Raw genomic sequence first — 16,114 nt, forward strand, 5'->3', positions numbered from 1 at the left:
ATTACAACTTGAAAAATTTAAAATGTGATGTATCATGCCTCATTCTTGACTGAATTTGAGGTTCATTTCAATATACCAGAGCATTTGCCACGCTGTTTTTCATTTGTTCTCAGTCTCTAACCTGTTTTATTTACAGCTGGACTCTGATTTTGTAGTTTTTGATGAAGATCTTGTGTTTTCATTTTTAATTAAGAAAAAACTTACTAATTGGTTTCAGTTATTTTGATCACATCCTTGTCAAGTTGTAAGTTATATTGTAATGGGTCTTGCAAATGTCTGTTTTAAAAGTATGATTTTTATATGTTTAAATGAAAGGGTTTTTAAAAGAATTTCTAGGAAGTGTGACGGCCTCCTGTACATCTCTCGTTCCTAGGCAGAGGAGTGCCCTTGTTCTAGTGACCATGTTGGTTCTTTTCCCTGCCCTCCCCTGCCTGCCTGCCCAGCTCTGTGCTTGCCCGGTTGATCCCAGTTCTGTGTTTAATCATCATCTTTTCTGTTCTATTTTCCTTTTGTCAAAAGGAAGTGTCCAATGAGAGGAAAATGCCAATGGAAGCCAGGCACCGTTCTTCCAGCACCAATTCCCTCACTTTCCCTCACGATTCTCCTCCTGTCTTACCCTTTGATCCCCAGCACTATTCAGCCCAACTGCAGCACCTCTCCCATGATGCACCAGTGCCTAGCATGGTGGGCAAGACACATAGACAATCAGGTAATCGCTGGTACCTGTGATGGGAGATAAGAGATGTGGTTCTTCCTCCTTCTGTAGCACAACTCTCTGGGCTGTGCTTATCTGTCATAGCAATGTTCTGAACCCTTCAGCTGTCTGTAATGATAAATGCCTCTTTCCCCCCATACACCATCTTGGACGCCACTTTACTTAGTGGTGGAAAGTGCCATCAAATCCTAGCCAACTGGTGGCCCAACCCACAGGGTTTTCAAGGTAAGAGACAAACAAAGGTGGTTTGCCATTGCCTGCCTCTGCCCAGCAACCCTGGACTTCCTTGGTGGTCTCCCATTTAAGTAACTAACCAAGGCCAAGGCTGCTTAGCTTCCAAGAACTGATGAGATCGAGCTAGGCTGGGCCATCTGGGTCAGGGCCCACTTGATTTGGCTGACACTTAATATGGGGACATATCAAATAAAGTCTAGAGTCTGCTAGAACAATAGCGGATCAGGATAGCATCTTCTGAGAAGTTGATGCCGCTCAAGTAACCCGGTCAACACACATGACGTGAAAATCCAGGAGGCCCACTTTTCAGCGCTTGTTCAGTTAGCAGCGTTTGTTGGTTAGTTGTGCCATAGACACTTTAGGTATGGCTGTCCATTTGTGTGGACTGTGTGAGAGAAAATGATGCTTTTTTCTTTCTTTTATGTTTTCGGTAAAGGCCCACGATGTTGTATTGATGGGGGAGAGATGAAGAGTTTGAGTCCTTTCCCCAATTTTTTCCCTCCCTCCCGCACACCTCACCCACTTACCACCACCACACCCCACCCTCCCATCCCATAGAGGCCATCACTGCAGTGGAGGAAGAGGTGGTGCCAGGCCATTTTTTGGGGGAGTAGGATGTCAGAACCACTGGCCCTGATCTGCAGGACCTGTTCCCTTTCATATGCTGGTCTGTGTTCTGTCTTCTACGCATGCAAGTGTTTGATGGAGTTTTGGGGAGATGGCATGTCTCTTAAAGTTGCCAAATGCATGTCTGATCTTTCACTGTTTGAGTATGTTGGCAATTGAATTGCCAGTTAACTGCGCTGATGAAGTTGCATAAATTGCAGCAATGCTGGCAGTAGGCTACCTTGTAGATTGCATCTCAAATGTGTATTACTGGTGTACAGGGGTCATTTCGTAGAAAAAGAGATGGAGGAACTCATTAGCATAACTCATTAGCATATGCCACACCTCTTGCCATCACTGGAAGTGTGTCATTAGTATAACTGATTTGCATATGCCCCACCCCCTGACATCACCTATTCTGGCTGTTTTGGACCCGATCCTGGCCATTCAGGGCCGAAATTGGGCCCAAAATGGCAAAAAGGGGTTGAAAATGGCTGAAAAGGGGCCCAAAATGGTCAGCATCGGGCCACTGATGAGCAGGAGAGTGATCCACCACTTGTCAGAGGCCCAATCCAGGCTGTTTCGGGGCCAAAACGGGCCCAAAATGGCCAAGAGTCAGGTGGGCGGGGCCACCTGACATGTGACCTCTTTGGGGAACTGCTGGAACTGCGTTCCTGTGCGTTCCCCCTCGAAATGAGCCCTGCTGGTGTATGTTTTATCAACTACTGCCCGTGTCTCTGGTTTCCTGTTCTTTGTCTTTATCCTCTGCAGCTTGATTCTGTGCATGTTTATAGAGGCATGAGTCCCACTGTGCTCAAGATAGTAGCTTTAGTGGCAGCAGTTCAGTAATTGAGATGCTGCTGCCATCTCAACTTTTAAAAGTCACCCCTTAAGAACCAAATCCCTTTTTGCGGGTCTTTGAACATTTGGCACAACACACCAAGTGCTGCTGTAGTGCAACTCCCCTCTGTCTGGAGATCAGGGGGCGGGCCACCAGCCATGTGACCCATTTTTGAAAGGTGCTGGAACTCTGCTCCATCGCGTTCCAGCTGGAAAAAAGCCCTGGCCCTTAGGATCTTAGTTTGTTGGTGGAGCGATATGTTCAATATCTGTATGCACTGCCCCAGTCTAGTTTATATTGCTGCTTACCACAACACAGACATACAATTTGGTTCATGGGACTTGTCCCCTCCTTGTCTTTTTCAGTCTGCTCTCTCTTTTTTTCATGTTGCTGCTGTAACATAAGAAAGCCCTGTGTTCTCCTAATAATGGGTTGTCCCACATCACTGGGTCTGTTTGTTATGGAGAGATGGACATTCTTATTCAGCTGATAAGGGAGCAAACAATAAAGACTAGGAAAGCTGGATCTGCAAGTCTGGCAGCCCTGACAGCAAGAGAGGAAGAAATGTACGAAGTGCTGGAACCCAATGTGTTGAGAGGTGGCCTCAGCGTCAAAGATGCCACATAAAGTAGCCACTAACCCAGCCATTCCCCAAATACACAAATCTATGACCCCATAGTTCACTCTCTTGCCATTAGATACTCTGTCTGTGGCAGATGTATATCCCAGAGGAAGACCCATCTTTGGCCTCATTCTGTGCCAGGTTTATGCCTACAAGAATGCAGTAACCGGGAGTTATCCTTCCAGACCCAGTTTGGGCAGCCAAATTAGAGAGGAAGCTTGGTACCAGAGACTGCACAGTATCACAAGTAATTTGAAGAGTCCCTCGTGGTTCATTCTTGCCAGAGTGAACTGGAGAGGGAGGATGGAGCGTGAGCTTTCCTGCCCTCCCGGCTAAAGTTGTGTGCTTCCTTCATTTAGCAGAGAATACCTTGAACATCCCCCCCCCCCCAGCATCACCAGATTTCCTTCCTACTGAATAGCAAGAAGCTGTACAGTAAGTGCGACTTTCCTTTTGCACCCAACTCATGGGAAAATCTATTGGAAAAATCAACAGTTTAAACCGCAAACCTAGGCTTAAGTGGCAAACGGTTTTTGTCAAATGGAAGACAGCAGAACAGCAGCTGGGAAAAAGACAAAGTAGAATGTAAAGAGAAACTATGTTATGTAATGCACTACAATCTTGATGGCTTAGGGCAGCAAACTCAGGATGTACATATGTGCATTCTTTTGAATCCTTACTTGTTGCATCAATATCTGCTTTTCTTGTGCTTATGTCAGTTCCCAAATTCTTCAGCATTTGGTTCTGTAGGGTCTGCAGCAGCTGGTCAAAATCTGCTTCAGCAACACTTGACCACTCATGATATATACAAGCCCTAAATGTCTCTGACTCATTTTCCTAGTGTAAACTTTGTAAAACAGCTGTGTGAGTCCTCAGCCTTCCCGAAATGTGCAGCACCTGTCATGATGAGCATGTGGCTGTGTCATTAGAGGTCACTTGTGAAAGCTGAAATTACTGTAATTTGCTTTTTAGTCTTGGCAGATATAATGCATGGGGTATGCCTTGATTATCTTTCTGTAGTAGCAACCAACGTAGCAACCATAATTCTGCCATGACAAGTTTGTTGGAGGCAAGGGGCGCTACTCATTCATTGTGACCAAACCTAGGTTGACATTCTGGTATGTGTCACTGGGTAGAAATTAGCAGTTGATTAGAAGATTGTCCAAGGGGCACTTACTTGAGACAAGGGGATATTATTTTAGAGGATTTTTCCCTTCCTATATCGACCAGCACTAACTTGAGGCCACCTGATGTCCAAAGCACTAATTAATATCAGCTTTGGCACGTTCAAAGTCTCAGTCAGATGAATGAGTTAAGTCACTTTGTGCAATGCCTTTTTTTCTACATGTAAGCAGCCCCTAGACTTTCCCAGCCCCTAGACTTGCCAGCAGGCAGTAAAAGCAGAAATGACAGGCTGAGCCTAGTCAACCACAATTCTCCTGCTCCCGGTAGAGGTTCCTGGCGAGTCTGCCTGGATTCCCAGGGGGCTGCCAGTCACCTTCAGTGGTGTCAGAAGGCAAAGTTCCCAAAGTGAAAAGACTCACTGCCAGGGTAGCGAGTGGCCACCATCCTCTCTGACTGACCCCACGGCTAGAGAATGAAAGGCAAGCCTCCAGCCCTCAGGGCACTAAGCAAACAAAAGTCAGCCCTGCGAGGTAGGCACCCAGAAGACTGAGTTCTAAAACCAATTAACTGGGTGGCATTTGGCAAAGTGGACAAAGAACTGGATTTGGATTGAAGCTGTAACTTACAACTCCACACCAATATAAGAAAAAGTAATTTATTAAAGAAAACTGCAAAGGCAAACAAAAATTAACGTAGAAGTATGTGGAGAAGCACAGAAAACAACAGGCTATTTAACATAGGCTACATACAGTAGAAATCCCTGAACTTGTTCCAGTAAGTTTCTAAGTCCAAATGGGAGCTTTAACTCATAAGTCCAGAGGTCTCAAAGACAAAAGCACAATAGTTGCTGGCACAGGAACCCACCAGCTGCAAAGCATTCAGGAGCAGGAGCAAAACGGCCCTCCAGAAAGGTGCGTTTCCAAGGGCAGGAACAGGAGCAAGTGCCCGTATGTGGTGCAAGAGCAAGAACGGGGCAGGGATAGACTGGGACACAACTCCTTTCAAGACCAGCTGCCTGCAGCTGGTCTAAACACTTAGCCAATCAAAAGGGCCAGAAACCTCTGACGACAAGCCCGGCTATAGCCTGCCCTCACAGGTAAGGGAGGGGAGAAAGAACTCATCATCCCACCCCCACAATGCTACGTGCTAACAAACCAGGAGGGTGGTGCCAGCCTCTGTCAAGCTTTGTCCTTGAAAGCTGTTTCAGGTTTGCGCCTCTGGCTCAAGGCCTCCTGTTTGGCTGGAACAGGCAGTGCCAGCCAGCACCAGTCACCCCAAGGAAAAAAAAGTCTCAAAAGCCTAACCAAGATGTTTAAACTAAAAAAAGAAGTAAAATGAATGCCTTTACATTCACAGCCCCTGTAAGTAACATTCTCAGATCGCATTTAGCAATGGTGAGAGCATGCAAAGAGAATGAATATGAGTTTTGGTGGCATATCATCCTCAGACACTTAGACGGCTTTGTGAGTAATCATTGGAGACACACCATTGGTAATCTATTACTTTTATTGTGAAGCTTTGGGAGAGGAAAACCCTATTACATGTTTATTTTTTTACTTTTTTCCCCTCAGGAAATCAAAAGAACATCCAGAAAATTCTGGCTGTGCTTGACCGGAGTGAAACTTTCCGAGATGAAGACAACCCGAGTGTGGCATTGAGCTACAGGAGCCTCCCTTCCAAACAGCAGGCCTCTTCTTCACAGGGGCCAAGGCCTCTTCTCAGTCAGCATTTAAGAGGGGAAGAAGCATCCACTGCTCTTGGCCACTGGCTGCAGATGAGTCGCACTGCCAGACAAACAGCAACACTGCCAGATAAACGAACCGTCCACTGGGCTTCTACTACCCAGCCAAAGAAGGGCCCACAAGAACATTTGCTCCAGCAAGGAAACCATGAGTTTTATGCCATTAACTATAGACCACCTCTTGGCACAAGTTATGGCCCCTTGAGAATAGTGTGTGGACCCTCAAGGGATGCGGCTGGTTTTGAGGCTTGCCCTGTGCCTCCCCCTCACGCTAAGGCTCCAGGTCCACGAAGAGTAGACATGCCGCCGGATGAAGACTGGCGGCAGAATAGCTACACCCCTCAGCCTGGAACCCGGCGAATGTTGCCAGTGCACATGACTGATGCAACTTACTCGTCCACTTCGGAGGCACACCGCAAGATGCTGGTCCACGCGGCGGCTGCCTCCATGCACGGCAGTGGCTGGTGAAACCTCAGCATAGGATTGCAAAATGGGTTGCCTGACTTGTAGCTACTGAAGCGCAGTTGGTAACAGGACAGCGAGTTGTGTGTCCCCTCGCCCCAGTCAGTGTCTGTGCCAATCTTGTCTTAAAAAGTATCTACACATTAAGTGGAAGCAAACTGCACTGTGTTTCTGTTGCGGTGTGGGGAAACTGTTTGATGACTCCATGCTCAGATTCTCTTCACAGGTCCGCCTCACTGGCAAGAACAAGAGAGCAAGATTCGCAAACAGGTTGGCAATGCAATCTGCGGTTGTCAGCCATAGACAGTCTCTTCAAGGGCCACCTTTAGTGCTAGTAAGCCCTGCCAGCTTACCTGCCCATTGGTTCTGAGTTGTTCTCTGTTAGATAGGGGTGGGGTGGGGAGGCAGAAGAAGCTTTCCAGGCTTCCAAAAACGAGGCAGTATTTGTGTGTTAACGAGCCAGTTGGATGGTTCTTTGGACTGTGATGTCAGGCACAAATGACAGCTGTAGGTGCTAGTGAGGAAGAGGAAAAGGATGTAGCTCAAACGTCAGCCAGGATTTCTCCCGTGTCCTCATGGCAAACTAACAGTGCTTCAAATAGCAAAGACTGTTAAAGCTGCTTGCTTAAGTATAACCTTGTAAACACAGAATCACTTTAACTATTTTAGGGGCAAACATACTTGCCTTTGTAAGTATTTTTCAAATAAATCGATCCAATAGTTATATTTATTGGGTGGTGTATGAATGGCTTTCCTGTTGCTCAAACAACAAGTGATCCAAAACCACAGGTGGGCAAGGGAGGGGGGGGGGTTTGCATCCTCCTTATCTGCAGACACATCATTTTCCTTGTCTTCCGGCACTGAATGCTTTATCATTTGTTTCTTTTAGTACATTCTGCATCTAGAGTGACCAGGAACAAATTGCAGAAAGGAAAATCTTTTATTTTTATTCAGCAAGGAAAATCTTCATAAACGTACAGACTTTTTGACACATTACAGATTTTTAAAAAAACAGTTCAAAGAGTTTTTTTGTTTAAAGTCAAAGAAAGGATTTTGTTTCTTCAAACAATGTAAAAACAACACCTTGGTCCAAAGGTTATTTCTTTTGAAAAGGTTAGCACAATATCGGTTTGACATCACGCTTCTGTGTCTCCCCGTCCCTTCCCCCCCAACAATGAGCGTCTACTACAAGGTTGACATGCACAGGTCCATTTCACCTGCACCTTGAGTCTTCACAGTTCTCTGTGCTAGCACATGAAGCTGATCGTGGTCCTGGAGGTAAATCGCTTCCCATTATTCTTGCTCAGGTTCTGCATCCCCATTATTTAGTGTTGAAAAACTGACTGGTTTCTCTCCGGTCCAGAGTTGTACATGATATTTATTGCTGTAAGATTCATCAGTCATTTAGGAATGTGCTGAGGGTCTCTCTTAGTCAACACAGTAGCTTTATTCAGCAGAAACGAGGAAATGAACACAAGGCCTAGATGAGGCCTTCCCTAGCCACCCTTCAGCCAGTTTACACAGACATGAGTAAAACCTGGATTGGAACTGCTCCAGATTTTAGTATCCTGGGACTAACATAAAACAGACTCCACAATTACCACTGTTAGGAGAGAGTTCTCGTTGCAATTGAGTTCATCCTTTCTCTGGAATAATTCCTATGTGACACTATTTCTAACAAGAGTCCGTTAGAGCGTTGGGCTGGGATCTGCGACATCTGGATTCAAATGCCGTTCTACCTGAAAGGCTTGTCTGTGACCTTGGGCCTGTCGCTTTCTCTTGGCCTGTCTTGCTTTGCAGGATGGTTGTGTGGATGAAATACAAAAGCATAAAATGTTATAACTGCTTTGTGTCCCCATTGTGGCTGAAAACTGAGGTTTAGATAAACCCCATGCCCATCTTTTTAAAGGATATCTTATGCTTCTACTCAGAAAAGGTTCCCTAGGGCAAGAAGTCTTTGACAGACAAACTTTCAATGAATTGGCTGCTGTCAAGGCAGCCTTTAGCAAATTTATACTTCATTCCAGTGGTCGTCATTATTGTTGTTGATGGCCTGCAGATTAAATAGCACTTCGTCTCTAGTTCAGTCACTGTAGACTGTGCTGCAAATTTTCCTTCAAGCTGCTAATCAACAGGTCATTATGATCCTTTTACCATTCCCTTGGAAGGGGTCATGAAACACGTTTTAATCCCATCCTAGGGCATAAAGGGTATTGGCCAAAGTGTTATAAATTGAGACCATTGAACATCTCCAATAGCAGATAGCATCTTTGTAGAATAAGATAAAATCCCAGTGACACCCTAAGGACTAATAATAATATTTGATTTATATACCACCCTTCAGGACAACTTAACACCCACTCTGTGGGTTACAAAGTATGTAATTATTATCTGCACCCTGTGAAGTGGGTGGGGCTGAGAGAGCTCTGGAAGAGCTGTGGCCTACCCAAGGTCACCCAGCTGGCTTCAAGTGGAGGAGCGGGGAATCAAACCCAGTTCTCCAGATTAGAGTCCTGCTGCTCTTAAGCACTACACAAAACATTTATTTTCTGAGTTCAGCGTACTCTGAAGGATATCTGTGTTTCACAGCCTATAACTCTAGCGCATGTGACGAGTCTATTCCTTTAATCTGGAGCTGGACTTAAGTCCCATCCTAGGACTTAAAAAAAAAGTAGTGGTTGTTACTGAGACTTCACACAGAGACTCTGAATTCTTCAGTCCAGATAGACAACACTCCATGGGGAGGAACAGGCTTGCTTTCACATCCTTTAAATTCATTTGTCCATCTTTATTGATGACTTACTCTATAAGAGGAAGTAAAAATTCTGTGGTCTGCTGCCTTGTCCACCACTCAGTGTTGCTTTATGGACTCAAAAGACCCAAGGTCTTCCCCACCACTCCTCTCGTGGAGGTTGCTTGTCCTCTCATTAATGGAACTATTCAATTCAGCATTCTCCCCGAGACTGAAAAAGGGTGTTATTTTTAGTGCTCTGTATTTGTTAAGGAGAACAGATGGGAAAGCTGATTTTTGATCCAGGTCATCTAATTTTGTGTCTTGTAGTCTTTACAATTGTGCTTGGCTATTCACATATATCTCTACCCTTCCTGCAGAGAATCTCTCTGCTGTTGCGGGTGCAGACTTCTAGTGGCAGAATTCCAACACTTTGGATGTTTATAAAATGCATGACAACTAGGGTATCCTTCTTGAGGTTGCAATATAGTTTTTTCCTCTGGTCTGTTGATAGTTGGTTACAGACCCTTTCCAGAGCAACCCTTTGCCTTTTCAGTCTTAGTTGATCCACATTTTACTAAGATTGTTCAGTGTTTTCACTTTCGCAGTGCAGTTCTGTGTTCTTATATACCTGTATGTGTCACCTTGGCTGAATGTGGTCTTCAGTTTGTTTCACATTTCATGGGATACCCAAAATTGTTTTCTTCTTTTCTAGACAGAGCATACGTGCACCATTCTCATGCTTTCAGTGCTCTGTCCTTCCCAGGGCATTCTCGTGATGCTCTGACTCTGAGATTTAGTGCCCTTTCAGGGGTTGCCCGTGTGGTGTGGGGGCCCTGCTATGAGGGTGTGCCTCATGGTCTTCTGCAAAATGACTTTGTCATACTACTACTGCTTTCACCAAGAGTACTAAACATACCTTGCCTTCCTTTGTCTTTTGTTTTACTGCAAATGTTCCATGTCATTGTAATATGCTGCAATATTGTTTCCTCAACTATCTGGCTCCAACGCCTGTATACTCTGATTGGAGGCATGGGTTGTTTGGCCTTGCAACACACTATGGAGGTCCTTTGCTGCCAGGGCTGCAAAAGGGGGGGGGGGTAGCCTGCCCCCAGCACCGCCAAAGAGGGGGCACCAGGCATGGCTGCCAGCTGCCAGGAGCGCGCAGCGGCTTGCCACGCGGGAGGCTGAGTGCAGGGTTGGGAGGCCCTCGCCTACCCTGCCGATGGGGCGGCTGGCTTGCTGTGTGTGCAGGACCTCCCAGTCCTGTGCTCAGCCGCCCCAGCGCACGCATGCGTCGCCACTGCCAGCTCCGTGGCGCACTGTGTGCTGGGGCGGCCAGCTTGCCGTGCGGGCGGCATGGGTCAGTGGGGCAGGCGAACCATACGGAGGGCCTCCTAGCCCTGCATTCAGCCGCCCATGCAGCAAGCTGGCCGCCCCAGTGCATGCCCGCGCCACCGCCACCAGCTCCACAGCGCACTGGGCCCTGGGGCGGCCGGCTTGCTGCGTGGGTGGCACGCCTCCCACCCCTGCATGATGATGTTACAGAAGTGACATCATGCAGCAGTGGGAGCATGCGCACAATGTGTGTGCACAGAGGGCTGAACAAGGGTTGCACCGGGTGCCAGCAACCCTAGATCCGCCGCTGTTTGCTGCCAGGGACCCCCATAATTGGGGAATGCCCTTGCTAATCCAGTGGCAAAGTAATCTGTGTTTATGTTTCTTGAGTGTTTTGTGCTGCACAGATTGTTCTGCTGGCAGCACAAGGTCCATTGATGATACATACGGTCTTTCCTTTCTTTGGCCCCATCACGCCTGCTTCACTATTTTCATTATTCTAGTGTGGATCTTCTGTGTTTTCACTCCTGCTGATGGCTTTGGCAGTTTTAGCTCCTTGTCCTGCACTATAGCAGCAGCCTCGGGGTTCTTTTTTTTTTTCCTGAGTGGCAATTTCTGCTCCTTGACTACCATATCTTACACCTCTAAGTGGGTAAAAGTCTCTACTGAGGCTATAGAGGGACTTGGACCCTTCTTGATGTGTTATTTACAGTGTTTGGGACTTTCCTCTTCCTTATTTGATCTCCAATTTAACTTTTGCACTTCCCTTGAACTTCATTTTTCGTGTACAGCACTTCCACCTGTGGAATGAGTTTCTAACCTATTCCTTCCCCCCCCCCCCCCCACAATTCATGAGAGTTTCACAACATTAATGTGTCCAATGCTCTGGCTGAGATTCTCTACCAGGGACTGGTTTTCAGCCCTCATATCTCACAACACCTTTGGCTGTGAATAGTGAATAGTAGTTTAGGCTCCAAGAGACACCTGGCAGTATCCTCATACAACCCATTGTTGTGAGTTGGTAGAGACCATCACGCTGTCCCTTGAGTGCATGACTGTTCAATGCCCTTTACCTAGCATGGCTCTCCCCACCAGAGTGCTGTTTATTCCTTCATTGCTGCTTGTACTTTGGCAGGGACACTTTTAGAGAGCTCCCAGCTTCTTTAGAAGCACCTCCGTGTTAATGTCAATGAGGCGCACTAAGCATCTGCTGAGAAGGTGGTCCTCCATAGTCTCTTAGTCTCTAAGAGCTTCACATCCACCTTCTTCAGTAAGTGAGCTTGCTTCTCTACCAATGTGGGACTGCACAGAAGCCACAAAGAAGAAAACGGGGTTGCACTTACCTGTAACTGTTGTTCATTGAGTGGCCTTCTGTGCAGGCACACATCCCTCCCTCCTGGGCCGTTTCCACATGGACAAAAATCCCGCGAGTTAGGCGCAATGAATCGCCTGTCCACAACCCCACGATTACCCTCCTCATTGCGCCTTCTTCCGCATCGTTGCTTTGTTGTGAATACTTTGGAGCCTTCGTTTCTGAGGGGGTCTCTGGTGGTAGCACAGAGAGAACTGAGCGCCCCTCCTCCTGGTCATGTGATGTTTTTGGCAAGAAAACGCCAAAGGGAGGAGGGGCGCTCCTACTAGAAAGCTCTGGAAATCTTCTCTGTGGCTGGCCTGCACATGTGTAATCCCCATTCCTGCACAGAAGACCACTCGATGAACACCAGTAACAGCTACGTGCAACCCTATTTTTCAATATGCCATAGAAGTAGTACTTTCTCCCTGGCACTTTTCATCACCTTTTGTTGGGTTTGGGGTGGGAGGAGAAGCCTTGAGTTTCAGTTGCATGTCTGATGGGGAAAATAGCTGTATACCTTACCCATTTCATGTGGGATAAGACAGCTTCATGGAGGATAGGCCCATCTGTGGCTACGAGCCACCTCCATGTTCAAAGGTAATAAACCTGTGAATGTCGGTGCTAAGAGGCAACATCAGGGGAAGCTCTCCGGGACAACTGGTCGGCCTCTGCATGAAGCAGGCTGCTGGGCTAGATGTACCACTGGCCTAATCCAACCACGTTATTTTTATATTCAAATACAGCAGTTACACACATTGGGGTTGTTTGGGCTACGGAAATTGCACAGCCATTGATAAGGACACAGTGCTTTTCAGTCTTTCTGCAGTGCCGTGCAGAAGAGCACCTCCATCTAAAGCATGCTTTGTCTCCTCAGTGACAGCTTTTTGCTGCTTGCCCGTGCTGCACTTCAAGGCAATAAACCCTGACGGTTCTGTTATGTTTTGGAACCTGAACTTCACACTCATCAAGTAACGCTATTGGAGATACGTCATTTTCTTGACATCTGTTTATATTCCTTATGTCCCTGCAAAGGAAGGGTCTAGAAACTTACTTCTTTAAAAAAAAAAAAGCTGTGGATTCAGAGACTCTGGTGCATCATTTATTACAACAGTAGGTTGATATAGCGATATAATGATTTTTTTAAAGTTGGAGTGATGGTGGTGGCCACTCAGCAGCTCAGTTTGAAAGTGCATAGCTGCTGTTGCTGCAGGCTCCATCCCAACAGACCTTGGTTTGCCCCGCCAGTGCCAGCCCTCCTGGCTCTGAGTAAGCTCAGGCAAGACTCTCTGGTTTGGTCTGTGGCGGGGGGGCTTAGAAATGGACGGCGGAGCTGCTCCCCTTTCAGGCTTCCCCATGCGAACACTTCCCCATGTGTTCATGTCGATGTTTTTGGAAAAATTCAACCCTTCTATCAATATAAACACGCACAAAAAATAAAATGATGCCACCGATGATGGCAATGATGTCACCAATGATGCCACCCTCTCTTGAAAATCCTGATTATTTAAGACACCTGCAGAACAAAATAAACCAGCTCCACAGCTGAAAAAATGCTGAGGGAAGGCAGGCATGTGGAAGACCTGTACCCAAACTGATTCTAATGCATGGGGATTGACTGCTAAGAATTTTTTTTAAAAAAAATCTTACTCCTTTCAGAACTCTCATGTCATTTGAGCAGTCAGTTAACATGATGGATAAAAGTTTCACAGGGCACAGTTTTGACAAAGTTCTTTCTGGGGCAGGAAGTTGAAAGCTTGAAGATACACATTGCAGATATGCAAGTATCAGTAAGTTCAATAAATCTTGAACGTTGGTTATAGATGTGCCTACATTCCTGGGGGGAAATATGCTTAGCTGAGCATGAGATGAAAATGCCAGTTGCTTCATCAGCTAGATGTGATGGGCAAAGAAACTGACATCCCTAAAAGTTTACAATAGTCAAATAAGTGAAAAACAAACAGGTGATAAGAAAAAGGGACTGATGTTCACATAGCAGGGCTAGATCCGCAATGACTGGGCCTCAAGCTTTTGCTGAGGATGGGAAGTTCTCAGCAGGCAATAATTTAAAAGAAACGTGAATGTGTTGTTTAATGTTTAACATCTAAACACTATACCTCTTCCACTTCTATAAGGGTCCCGTGGCACAGAGTGGTAAGCGGCAGTATTGCAGCCCAAACTCTGCTCACGACCTGAGTTCGATCCCGGAGGAAGCCGGGTTCAGGTAGCCGGCTCAAGGTTGACTCAGCCTTCTATCCTTCCGAGGTCGGTAAAATGAGCACCCAGTTTCCTGGGGGTAAAGTGTAGATGACTAAGGAAGGCAATGGCAAACCACCCCATTACAAAAGTCTGCCAAGAAAACGTCGTGATGCGACGTCCCCCCGTGGGTCAGTAATGACTTGGTGCTTGCACAGGGGACTACCTTTACCTTACCTTCCACTTCTATAACTGACAATAGGAATTTTCCCACATGCAATTAAGGAAATTCTAGCTAATAGACAAAGAGAAAAAGGTGTTCGATGTATTGTCGAAGGCTTTCACGGCCGGAGAACGATGGTTGTTGGGGGTTTTCCGGGCTGTATTGCCGTGGTCTTGGCACAATGCCAAGACCACGGCAATACAGCCCGGAAAACCCCCAACAACCAAAGAGAAAAAGGCTCACCTTTATTTAAGTCATCGTGGTGGTATGAAAGCTCCCTCCAAATTGAAAATCTGACGTGACAGTGTCAGAGTTTACACAAACACTAAACATTTTTTAATCCCAGAAGAAAACTCCTAAAATCATGTCAGTCTAGTAGTAACCTGGTATACAGATCTATTCTGCCTGAATTCAGTCAATACATTTAAACTTTGGTATTCTAAAGAAAGCAAAATTCACAAGGGTCAAAAAATAGCCAATGTGAGGAAGATGTTGCTGTTGGGGAGGGGGAGGAGGGAGGAGCTGAGTGTAAAGAGAAATATAATTTTGCAGGAAGAAGACTATGTGGCCTGGGATACGTTCAACATTAGGGACTTCAAAGAACCTTGACTGGGAAGAAACATTGAAACTTTGTATGAAATGTAAGGAAGCCCTTGAATTGGTGAACAATGTGGTGTAGGGGCTAGAGGGACAGACTAGGATCTGTGTGATCGGGGCTTTTTTCTGGGAAAAGAGGTGGTGGAACTCAGTGGGTTTCCGTCGGAGAAAATGGTCGCATGGCTGGTGGCCCCGCCGCCTGATCTCCAGACAGAGGGGAGTTGAGATTGCCCTCCATGCCGCTTGGTGCAGAGGGCAATCTAAACTCCCCTCTGTCTGGAGATCAGGGGGCGGGGCCACCAGCCATGTGACCATTTTCAAGAGGTTCCAGAACTCCATTCCACCACGTTCCAGCTGAAAAAAAGCCGTGTGTGAGACCCAGATTCAATTCCCTGCTCTGCCATGGAAGCTCGCTAGGTGACCTTGGGCCAGTCACACACACTCAGCCTAATCTACCCTGGAGTTTGTTGGGAGGAAAAAATGGAAGAGGAAGAAAGGTGAATGATGTAAGCCACTTTGGGTCCCTGTTGGGGAGAACGACAGGGTATAAATGAAGCAAAATAAAATACTTAGGATTCTATGACGCTAGTCCGTTGGCAAAGCAGCAACTCCTCAGCTGGAATGGCAAGATGTGAGTCCAGTGGGACCGTCAAGACCAACAAGATTTCCAGTTTTCAAGACTCAGAGTTTTGACTCTCAAAAGCTTATGCCCTGAAAATCTTGTTGGTTTTTTAAGGTCCCACGGAACTCAAATCTTGCTGTTCGACTGCAGATCGACATGGCCACCTACCTGAAACTATCAGTCAACGGAAGAGGGGAGGGAATTTTTTACCGATTCCCCTCCCCAGACTGCAGATTCTCATTTTGCTCCCCACATTATTTGTAGGGGTCCACGGTCCCACAGCATTGCAACTAGAGGTGGGGGGGAGGATATACAAAAGGCTGCAGTGAAGAGGAGGAAACAGGCAAGTTGTCTTCCTCTAGTGATTTGATTGATTCGATTTCTAGCCTGCCCTCCCCACAAGCAGGCTCAGGGCGGGTTACGTCATCATAATCACATAACAGGAGTCCCCAATATAGTGCCCATGGGCACAGTTGTGCCTGCCAACATCTTCCCTTGTGCCCACCAAGCATTTTTAGAAAGTGGGTGGGGCCAGGCAGGGCTTCTGATAGGTCATAGGAAGTTTGATTGGCTGTGCAGATTTTTTAAAAAATTGCTTTGGCAGAAGCTGCTTCCACAGCACAAGTATCTTCACTGTGTGGCTGCGGGTGAGCTGTAACAGACTTTTTGCGCCTGGCTTCATTTCCTGCATTTGTGGCTGTGCCCACCAT

General features: G+C 46.5%; 1 protein-coding gene across 5 annotated transcripts in view; it reads left to right on the plus strand.

Moving 5' to 3' along the window:
* USP54 (ubiquitin specific peptidase 54) overlaps positions 1-7,072 on the plus strand; it is a 158,117-nt gene extending 151,045 nt beyond the window's left edge. For all 5 annotated transcript variants that reach the window (XM_054982512.1, XM_054982513.1, XM_054982511.1 and 2 more), the window contains 2 exons: positions 520-709; positions 5,715-7,072. In XM_054982512.1, coding sequence (XP_054838487.1) covers positions 520-709; positions 5,715-6,352 — 828 coding nt within the window. In that variant the 3' untranslated portion in view covers positions 6,353-7,072. The remainder of the gene's footprint in view (positions 1-519; positions 710-5,714) is intronic.
* The last annotated feature ends 9,042 nt before the right edge of the window (positions 7,073-16,114 follow it).

The sequence above is a fragment of the Eublepharis macularius genome, chromosome 6 (assembly GCF_028583425.1).
Source record: "Eublepharis macularius isolate TG4126 chromosome 6, MPM_Emac_v1.0, whole genome shotgun sequence".
NCBI lineage: Eukaryota > Metazoa > Chordata > Lepidosauria > Squamata > Eublepharidae > Eublepharis > Eublepharis macularius.